Below are 11,359 nucleotides of genomic sequence, written 5' to 3' on the forward strand. Positions count from 1 at the left end.
TCATCTGTGAGCTCCTGCCCACACTCTAGTTTAGGGTCCTATTTCCCCAAGTACGTGTAAATTGAAGGATTCTGTATTCCATGCTGTAGGCATAAGTTGTGGTTGGTTTCATTTGCTTTCCTTAGGGTAGTTGGAAATATGTATAGAGAAATTCTAATTTAGGTAGTTTCCTTTATCCTATGGGAACTATATTCTATAACCTAATAAAATAAAATAATCTAGAAAAAGTATAAAACAAAAAGGAGTTAGATCTTGAAGTTAAAAATAGAAAAAAAGATAAAAATTTTTAATTTTAAAAAATTAAAAATCTAGCAAAATTGAAAAAAAATCAAGATCTATAAAGTAGTAGTGGGAGAAACGTCAATATGCAATAGCTTGAGGCAGCTTATTAAAAAGAGTAGAATCACAAAAATTAGGAAAGATGAAATCAATATAAGTACAAACACAAAAGAGATAAGTATATGAGAATAAAATGTAAAATTCTATGCTAACATTTAAAAATGTGACAGAATCACTAATTTTTCTAAGCAAATACCAAAATTGACTCAAGATGAAAAAAATCAATAGCCACCTCACAAAACTTAAGTTATGTCAAGTAACTGAGGCCAGAAATCTTGGAAAGAAGTAATGTTTGGAAAGAAAAATAATGGATTCTTTTTAAATATATATATTTTTTGGTTGAATGTCTGTACATAATGTTTGTATAATAATGGAATGGAGAGACTGGAGCCTGAGTGAAAATCTGGGAGTTCATCATTGTATTAAAAAACAGGTATTGAAAGGCAGCAGAATACAACAGACACTAGTATGGCAGTATGTAAAAACGTGGATGTGTAACTGATGTGATTCTGCAATCTGTATACGGGGTAAAAATGGGAGTTCATAACCCACTTGAATCAAATGTATGAAATACGATATGTCAAGAGCTTTGTAATGTTTTGAACAACTAATAATAAAAAAGTATTGCTGGTATGCATTACATAGTACTTATAGACAAATGGAAAAAGAATGTATACCTTACAAGATTTTATTGACTTTCATGTTTTCTTACAGACAGGTGAAAAGGATTGCATCACCCTACCAGACCTTACTGATTTTCCTTGTCAACCTGTTCTTTCTTCAGGAATACCTGATATACCTCTATTAAAGATCGAGAGTAAGTACTGTGACATCACAAGTATAGATGATTCTGTGAAGTAAAGTTAAATAGTTGTTTCATGGGTACAGAGTTTCAGTTTGTGAAGGTTAAGAGTTCTGGAGATGGACAATGGTGATGGTTGCCCAACAGTGGGAATACATGTACTTAATGTCACTGATATGAACACCTAAAATGGTTCAAATAGTAAATTTTATTAAGTATATTTTACTACAATAAATGTGAAATTATATAAATTTTGTATTTTAGTCACTAATTAACTCTAAAATATATTTTTCCACATAAAATAACTTTGGGCCCAAGATAAATTTAACAAAAGAATTAGACCAAAAAATATAACTATTTGAGCTTTACCTAATTTCTACAAATACATGCATATAAATGCAAAAGAGAGCCACTGTTTTATAAATCCACTCTTATAAATCAAAAAGATTTTTTACACTCTCCAGAATGGTAAATGGCAGCAAGAAAAACAGAAGAGTTTTGGGTAAAATTTATTCTTGCTGTTTTAGACTCCATATTTTATGACATGAACCATTTTAGCTTTTTGGCATTGATGACTATGGATTACATTTCTTTAGGAGAGAAGATTATTGAGCAAATGAAACAAGTAAAGGAAGAAAGAAGATATCTGGAAAGAATTAGAGATGAACTAATAAAAAAAGTTGAAAAGCTGTTTGATCAAAGCAAAGGGAAACGATATCATGGTAAAGTTTATTATTTAGATTTTGTCACTATAAAGAAAATAAGCCTTAAAGAATTAATACTTTCAGGATAAATAATAGAGTTAATATTTACTGTTTTAGGGAAGGGAAGTCCCGGGGACTGAATTAGAGCAACTTATATTACATGCTTGTATAATTATGTCAAAATTAACTGTAATATATAATAATATTAAAATGAACTAATAAATTTTTTAAAAGAAAAAAAATTTACTGTTTTGCTGATATAGTTTAAAGTGGTACATCTGAGATGCTTTCAATATAGAAAACAAAATTATTTAACTCATACAAAATGATTTATAGAGCTTTGTAAATTTTTTATAAATGAAGTTCATTTATTTATTCATTCTTCCACTCATTATTAAATAAGTATTTATTAAGTGCCCACTGAGTCTAGCCACTGTTCTAGGGACTGAGGAGACACTAATAGGCACGTACTATCTTATCCCTACCATTTTGGGTCTCATGATCCAGTGGGGAATGATAAGTTAAACATTGATTATACATTCCTGATAAATGAATTACAGAGTTCTATAGATAGAAATACAAAAAAAGAACACCTAAATCAGATGGAAGAAATCAATGGAGGCTTCCGAGAACTTCTAGGGATGTTAGGATCTGAAGTGTTTCTTAGCTCCAGGCCTTCAGGCATACTTTTTCCCCTGCCATTCACTTCTTTTTTTTTTTTTTCCTACCTTTTTCTCCTACTGTCTTCTTCCCAGTTTTTCTGGGTATTTCTTATTAATTATTCAATATCAACTTAGATGTCACTTACTCTCTGAGCCATATTGAGTCCTTTGAACTTATCTAGGTGCTTAATTTAGGGGTATGTGAGCCACTCTGCCTTGCTAGAGTAAATGAATGAGAGCAGTTGGGGAATATAAGTAGATTTCTTGCAGAAGAATTAGAAACAGTGTCCTTGGGACCAGTAGAAATGGAAAAAAATACGCCCAAGTGAAGAATGTTTAGAATAATGGTTTGAGAGATGTGAAATCATTTGAGAGGCCTGCATTCTTAGTTGTTTTTGAGAATTATTAGAATAAAAGTCATATATGAAACAACTGGTTTTAAGATTCTCAATTTACAGCAAAATTGTTGTTTCAGTACCAGAACTAGCTGAAGATTATTGACAATGTCAGGAGATATTTCCAAACTGCCTCATAATGTTAAGTTGTTATCCTGGAAGTGGTGGCAGTGACTCAGTCTTGTACTGTTGTTAAGAGTGATTTTATCAGACAGTTTTGAACAACGGACTAGAAATCACAGGACCTGAATTCTAATATAAGATCAATCTTTCACTTAGGCAAATTATTTCTCCTCTTTGTGCCTCTCATTCTTTCTATAAAATGGGAAGATCAGTTGGTTTCTTCTTCAAGAGTAATGTTTCAAGATAAAAGGGTGTATAAACCATCAAATATTCAGCGAACCTACTGTGTGCCTGACATTGGCTTAAACATTGAAGATATAACAGTGAACAAAACAGACATGGCCCTGCTCTTAAGGAACTTGATTCCAAATGTTAGGAAAAAGACAATAGACAATAAGCAAATAATTAAGATAATATCAGTTACTGGTCAGACTTGAAAAGTCAATTAAAAAGAGCATAGTAAAGAGTGATGTGGCATGGTAAAGATGTTTTAGTTACATTTTCAGGGAGGGCATCTCTGAGGAGATATCATTAGTATTTGAGTAATAAATAGGCAGGCATATAAAGAAATAGGAGGAAAACAAGGTGAATTGAATGAACACTGAATATCAAGGTCCAGAGATAAGAATAACCTCATGATATCAAGGTTCTGAAATAAGGCCAGTGTGGGTGTAGCATGATAAATAAGGAAGAATGTAGAGGGAAAGAAAAATCAGAAAGTTCAGCAATGAGCAGACAGGCCAATTCAGAGTTTGGAATTTATTCCAAGTAAGGTGGGAAACCACTGGTGAATTTTAAGCTAGGGATTTACATGATTTAAAAATATATATATTTTAGGGGCTGAAGATCTCACTCAATGGTAGAAAGCAAGACCATGGGTTCAAGACTTAGCACTGCAAAAAATAAATAAAATGACTGCTATATAACAAAGCCTTTAGGGGGCAAGAATGAAAGAGAAATACCCATTAGGAAGACAATGCAGCTTTCCTGACAAAAGATAGAGTTTTGAATAGAGATGTAGCATTGAAGAATGTGGAATGTCCCAGATGTTGGAAATATTTTGGCAGTAGTGCCAGTAGAACTTGCTGACAAATTGGATAGCAGGGCATGGAGAAAAATAGCTAAAATCTAGAGGCAAAGTTTCAAAAATCTATATAACTGTCATCAAATTGCCTTATAATGTAGAACTTTTTAATTTGGAATTTTCATTTTGACGCTCATATAAAAGAAACAAGCATATGAATATTCTGGTACACTAGTATACTGGTTGTGATCTTCTTAAGTTTGTATTTAGTCTCACATTGGTGTCAAGGTGATTTTCTAAGCTGGTAGTGTTTAGTTTCTGATTTTCTCTCCTATAGAATTTTAGACAAATATTTGGAATAATTTTAATAAATAAAAAAATCCAAATCAGCTATTTACACAAAACATAAGTCATTGTGGGGGCTGAAAAAAATTTTTTTATTGGTTGTTCAAAACATTACAAAGCTCATGATATATCATCTTTCATACATTTGACTCAATTGGGTTATGAACTCCCATTTTTACCCGAAGTACAAATTGCAGAATAACATCAGTTACACACTCACATTTTTACCTAATGGCATATAAGTGACTGTTGTATTCTGCTACCTTTCCTATCCCCTACTACCCCTCCTCCCCTCCCCACCCATCATCCCTCTCTACCTCATCTGCTGTTGTTCAATTCTCTCCCTTGTTTCCCCCCCCCCCTTTTTCCCTCACATCCTCTTCTATGTAATTTTGTGTAACATTGAGGGTCTCCTACCATTTCCATATGTTTTCCCTTCTCTCTCCCTTTCTCTCCCCCACTCATCTTTGTTTAATGTTAATCTTTTCCTCATGCTCTTCCTCCCTGCTCTGTTCTTAGTTGCTCTCTTTATATCAAAGAAGACATTTGGCATTTGTTTTTTAAGGATTGGCTAGCTTCGCTTAGCATAATCTGCTCTAATGCCATCCATTTCCCTGCAAATTCTATGATTTTGTCATTTTTTATTGCTGTGTAGTACTCCATTTTGTATAGGTGCCACATTTTTTTTATCCATTAATCTATTGAAAGGCATCTAGGTTGGTTCCACAGTCTAGCTATTGTGAATTGTGCCGCTATGATCATTGATGTGGCAGTATCCCTATAGTACACTCTTTTAAGATCCTCAGGAAATAGTCCGAGGAGGGCGATAGCTGGGTCAAATGGTGGATCCATTCCCAGCTTTCCCAGGTATCTCTATACTGCTTTCCAAATTGGCCTTACCAATTTGCAGTCCCACCAGCAGTGTACAAGTGTACCCTTTTCCCCACATCCTCACCAACACTTATTGTTGTTTGACTTCATAATGGCTGCCAATCTTACTGGAGTGAGATGGTATCTTAGGGTGGTTTTGATTTGCATTTCTCTGATTGCTAGAGATGGTGAGCATTTTTTCATGTACTTGTTGATTGATTGTATGTCCTCCTCTGTGAAGTGTCTGTTCAACTCCTTGGCCCATTTGTTGATTGGGTTATTTATTATCTTATTGTTTAATTTTTTGAGTTCTTTGTATATTCTGGATATTAGGGCTCTATCTGAAGTGTGAGGAGTAAAAATTTGTTCCCATGATGTAGGCTCCCTATTTACCTCTCTTATTGTTTCTCTTGCTGAGAAAAAACTTTTCAGTTTAAGAAAGTCCCATTTGTTGATTCTTGTTATTAACTCTTGAGCTATGGGTGTCCTATTAAGGAATTTGGAGCCTGACCCCACAATATGTAGATCAGAGCCAACTTTTTCTTCTATCAGACGCAGTGTCTCTGATTTGATATCTAGCTCCTTGATCCATTTTGAGTTAACTTTTGTGCATGGCGAGAGGAGGGGATTCAGTTTCATTTTGTTGCATATGGATTTCCAGTTTTCCCAGCACCATTTGTTGAAGATGCTATCCTTCCTCCATTGCATGCTTTTAGCCCCATTATCAAATATAAGAAAGTTGTAATTTTTAAAAAATGTTTAAATATGTCCTTTACTTTATTGTTTTAATTATATAAATAACATTTCAAATAAGATTATGGAAACAAATAATTAAAATAAATTTATATATTTTGGTATAGAAATGAATATAGTATTTTTAAGAAACAATGTTTAAAGGAGAACTTGTTTATACTTTCTAGATCTGTCATTATTTTATTGTACTTACAGGTACTTTCTTCTATTATCCAACAAACATTTCTCCCTTAGCTCTAATGTACTAAGCATATAAGAGATGGAGAAGAGGAAGAAAATAATTTAAATTGACATTAAGGCTAGGGTTCTTTCTACATTGAAGAGTTTAACCCTTTAACCATACTCAATCTTTGTGTGTTTTTTGTTTGTTTTTTGTAGCTTTTGATGGTTGGAAGAAAAAATACTTGGAAACAAAAAAAGTCACCACATCACTGGAAGAGGTTTTAACAAAACTTCGAGATGATTTGGAACTCTATTATAAAAAACTACTCATGCAACTTGAAGCCAGGGAGATCAAGATGAGACCAAAGAATTTGGCAAATATCACAGACTCTAAGGTACTAAATGTGTCCCACTTCCACAATTACATTTATAATTGCTCATATTGTTGTATTTAGGATGCTTTGGGCTACAGGTAACAAAACTTTGACTTAAATTTTCTCGATAACAAAATTCATGGGCTGGGGATGTGGCTCAAGCGGTAGCTCACTCGCCTGGCATGTGTGCGCCGGGTTCGATCCTAAGCACCACATACAAACAAAGATGTTGTGTCCGCCAAAAACTAAAAAAAAAAAAAAAAAAAAAAAAAAAAAAATTAAAAAATTATAATTCATGACCTCATGTAATAGGAGGAGGGCTGTTATGGAGATATAGTCAGCATATTAAAAATGTTTTTAAAGGGTCTACATGCTTCTGATATTTCCTCCCTATTACTTTTAGTGTTGGCTTCACCATTAGACTGCTTTTTCTAATAGTAGCAATAGTGTTGCCAATGACAAGTAGGGCTATCTATCTTCAGAACAGGAGAGAAACCTATACCTGAACCACAGAATATATAAACCTTGAAACAAACAAGCCTAACTGTGGTTCAATAATAATTGTCAAGGAGTACTATGCATTGCCTTAGACTAATAGGGCCATGTTTCTTGATTCCATGGCAAAGAGATAATTACCTGATAAAGTAGGGTAAAGAAAAAAATAGTATTTACTATACTGCTTTTTCTTGGACTTTAAAAATACTTTAATGAAATTTTCACCAATTCATTTTTCTTGAGATAGTCTTGAATCTTACTTAGATCAGACATGAAATTTATTATTGAGTAATTCTACCATATAATTAAATAACAGACAAAAAATTCCAGGTCATTTAACAATTTTATTTTTGTTATATTGATCATATTTACCCAAATGATTTTAAAATATGTTAATTATGATTAAGAGTAAAATTTAACTTCAGGGATGATAAAATATTAAAAGTTTACTATTTTTGATAAATTTAATATCACATCCAAAATAGGCTTAAATAATTATTTGGCCATATTAGTAGACTTTTTTTTAAGCACAGCTGATACTTTTTGTTTTATTGGATGTTCAAAACATTACAAAGCTCTTGACATATCATATTTCATACATTAGATTGAAGTGGGTTATGAACTCCCATTTTTACCCCAAATACAAATTGCAGAATCACATCGGTTACACATCCACATTTTTACATAATGCCCTATTAGTAACTGTTGTATTCTGCCACCTTTCCTATCCTCTACTATCCTCCCTCCACTCCCCTCCCATCTTCTCTCTCTACCCCATCTACTGTAATTCATTTCTCTCATTGTTTATTTTCCCATTCCCCTCACAACCTCTTATATGTAATTTTGTATAACAATGAGGGTCTCCCTCCATTTCCATGCAATTTCCCTTTTCTCTCCCTTTCCCTCCCACCTCATATCTCTGTTTAATGTTAATCTTTTCTTCCTGCTCTTCCTCCCTGCTCTGTTCTTAGTTGCTCTCATTATATCAAAGAAGACATTTGGTATTTGTTTTTTAGGGATTGGCTAGCTTCACTAAGAATAATCTGCTCTAGTGCCATCCATTTCCCTGCAAATTCCATGATTTTGTCATTTTTTAGTGCTGCGTAATACTCCATGGTGTATAAATGCCACATTTTTTTTATCCATTCTTCTATTGAAGGGCATCTGGGTTGGTTCCACAGTCTAGCAATTGTGAATTGTGCTGCTATGAACATCGATGTGGCAGTATCCCTGTAGTACGCTCTTTTAAGGTCTTCAGGGAATAGTCCGAGGAGGGCGATAGCTGGGTCAAATGGTGGATCCATTCCCAGCTTTCCCAGGAACCTCCATACTGCTTTCCAAATTGGCCGCACCAGTTTGCAGTCCCACCAGCAATGTACAGGAGTAACCTATTCCCCACATCCTCGCCAGCACTTGTTGTTTGACTTCATAATGGCTGCCAATCTTACTGGAGTGAGATGGTATCTTAGGGTGGTTTTGATTTGCATTTCTCTGACTGCTATAGATGGTGAGCATTTTTTCATGTACTTGTTGATTGATTGTATGTCCTCCTCTGAGAAGTGTCTGTTCAGGTCCTTGGCCCATTTGTTGATTGGGTTATTTGTTATCTTATTGTCTAATTTTTTTAGTTCTTTGTATACTCTGGAGATTAGGGCTCTATCTGAAGTGTGAGGAGTAAAAATTTGTTCCCATGATGTAGGCTCCCTATTTACCTCTCTTATTGTTTCTCTTGCTGAGAAAAAACTTTTCAGTTTAAGAAAGTCCCATTTGTTGATTCTTGTTATTAACTCTTGAGCTATGGGTGTCCTATTAAGGAATTTGGAGCCTGACCCCACAATATGTAGATCAGAGCCAACTTTTTCTTCTATCAGACGCAGAGTCTCTGATTTGATATCAAGCTCCTTGATCCATTTTGAGTTAACTTTTGTGCATGGAGAGAGGAGGGGATTCAGTTTCATTTTGTTGCATATGGATTTCCAGTTTTCCCAGCACCATTTGTTGAAGATGCTATCCTTCCTCCATTGCATGCTTTTAGCTCCTTTATCAAATATAAGATAGTTGTAGCTTTGTGGATTAGTCTCTGTGTCCTCTATTCTGTACCATTGGTCCACCCGCCTGTTTTGGTACCAGTACCATGCTGTTTTTTTTACTATTGCTCTGTAATGTAGTTTGAAATCTGGTATTGCTATACCATCTGATTCACACTTCCTGCTTAGAATTGCTTTTGCTATTCTGGGTCTTTTATTTTTCCATATGAATTTCATGATTGCTTTATCTATTTCTACAAGAAATGCCATTGGGATTTTGATTGGAATTGCATTAAACCTATAGAGAACTTTTGGTAATATCGCCATTTTGATGATGTTAGTTCTGCCTATCCATGAACAGGGTATATTTTTCCATCTTCTAAGATCTTCTTCTATTTCTCTCTTTAGGGTTCACACAGCTGATACTTTATCTTACAATTTTATTAAGTTCAACATGTTTAAATTCTTAAATAATTTCATTAGTGAAGATCACTATACCTCACAAACTTTTTGGACAAACTGACCAAAAAGTCTTATTTTAACTAGTTTTTTTGTATTAAAATATTTTTATATAAAACATGTGTCACATTTATTAAATATTATTAAATAATTCCAATCTGATTCAGCTAACAAAGGCATTATTGTCAATTTCTAAATTCAGCTAGTATCTTCAACCTAGCTTATTCATTTCTTAGTAATAGTTATCAGTTTCTCTGGTGCTAATTTAATGGTAATTTTTGTAAATATCCGTTTTTTAAATAGCAAATGATACAACAATGATAGAAGAGAACGTAGTTCCTAAAGTGCAAGAAATAAATAGAAAGTAACAAGTAATTTATTCTAAAACAATAAGTTTATTTTATGGAAATACTTTATTATGATGATTTTTTTCTTTTGTTACTTATCAGTTCACAGTATAAAATGCCTTGCATTAAAATATGCAGATGCTATGCTAAATAAATGCGTCTTTCTATATCTCACACAGAATAACCTTATAATCCAGATCACTGAAGTACAGCATGCAATTGACCAACTTAAAAGAAAATTGGATACTGATAAAATGAAACTCATCATAGAAGTTAAGGTAATTTATGTGTCTCTTAATCATATTATAACATTCATCTTGAAATAATACTAAAATATTTTGGTGTTTTAACTTTGTGTTGATAGTAAAAGAATAGTCAGAATTGACTTTTTTAAAGTTTTATTATTTAACAATAAATAGCATGAATGAAAATCTATGTTTTTTTAAAAGATGTAGGTTATAGCAAGGCCAAAGGAAAAATATAATAAAATTTTACTATAGTCAGTTTAGTCTCAAAAAATATATTAAAGATACTTTTCCTATATTAGAGTCATTCATAAATAAGTCTTGACAAACTTCTGACCTCTCCTCGAAATCCCATTCAATTTCTTCCCCTCTACTTGGGGATTATCTCATTCTGTCCAGTTATTTTCATATATATTTTTTATTTGTTTTTACTATGAATCTTAGTAAAACTAGATGATAAGTTCTTTCAGGTCTGTGCCTTTTATTCATTTTGTTTCTTCCATAGGACATTGTATATAGTAGATATTTAATAAAGGGTTGTGGGCCTATTTTACTTACTTGATTAAAAACTGTGATTATCACATCGTAGGAATAATTTCAGAATATAGATATCTTTAAAAGCTCTTTTGTTGAACACAAAATAGAGAATTATACACTTTCAAACAAGTTATAATACACAGAACAGGAAAATAAGAATGATAATTATAGGAATGCCCTCCATTCACTCTTTATCAGAAAGCTTTATAACACAGAATAATGACCCCCTTCTAGATTTATGACTGTCCAGCAGAACTTTCTGTGGTGATAGAGATGTTCTGTATCTCACCATCCAATATGGTAGCCACTAGCCACTTAGGATATTGAGCCTTGAAATGCTTGTGTGACAGAGGAACTGAATTTTAAATTTTATTAAACTTTAGTTGATTTAAATAGCTACATATGACACCTGTCTACTACACTGGATAGTGTACTTCTAGATTCTTTTTACTTAGAGGCACTCTTGAGTTTAAGTCCTGGTTCAGCACTAAGAAGCTTAAAAGTTAAAAAAGAAAAAAAAAATATCAAAGGACAATTTTTAACAAACTATGAAGTAAACATTCATATACAACCTAGACTCAAAAACAACTCAAAAACAGTGAAGGAAAACCGTGTGTTTACTCAGTATATGAGAGAGAAAGCCAAGATGGAAATTTGTACACTGAAAGATAGTTGTGTGAGTAGAAAGAATAATTA

The 11,359-nt window shown here is 33.1% G+C and overlaps 1 protein-coding gene across 1 annotated transcript in view; it reads left to right on the plus strand.

Annotated features, from left to right (window-relative positions):
• The window catches only part of Spata1 (spermatogenesis associated 1), a 37,691-nt gene that overhangs the window by 22,501 nt on the left and 3,831 nt on the right, over positions 1 to 11,359 (plus strand). Inside the window, exons 8-11 of the mRNA XM_077791347.1 lie at positions 1,054 to 1,156; positions 1,738 to 1,863; positions 6,396 to 6,574; positions 10,061 to 10,159. Coding sequence (XP_077647473.1) covers positions 1,054 to 1,156; positions 1,738 to 1,863; positions 6,396 to 6,574; positions 10,061 to 10,159 — 507 coding nt within the window. The remainder of the gene's footprint in view (positions 1 to 1,053; positions 1,157 to 1,737; positions 1,864 to 6,395; positions 6,575 to 10,060; positions 10,160 to 11,359) is intronic.

This window comes from Urocitellus parryii, chromosome 11 (genome assembly GCF_045843805.1).
Source record: "Urocitellus parryii isolate mUroPar1 chromosome 11, mUroPar1.hap1, whole genome shotgun sequence".
NCBI lineage: Eukaryota > Metazoa > Chordata > Mammalia > Rodentia > Sciuridae > Urocitellus > Urocitellus parryii.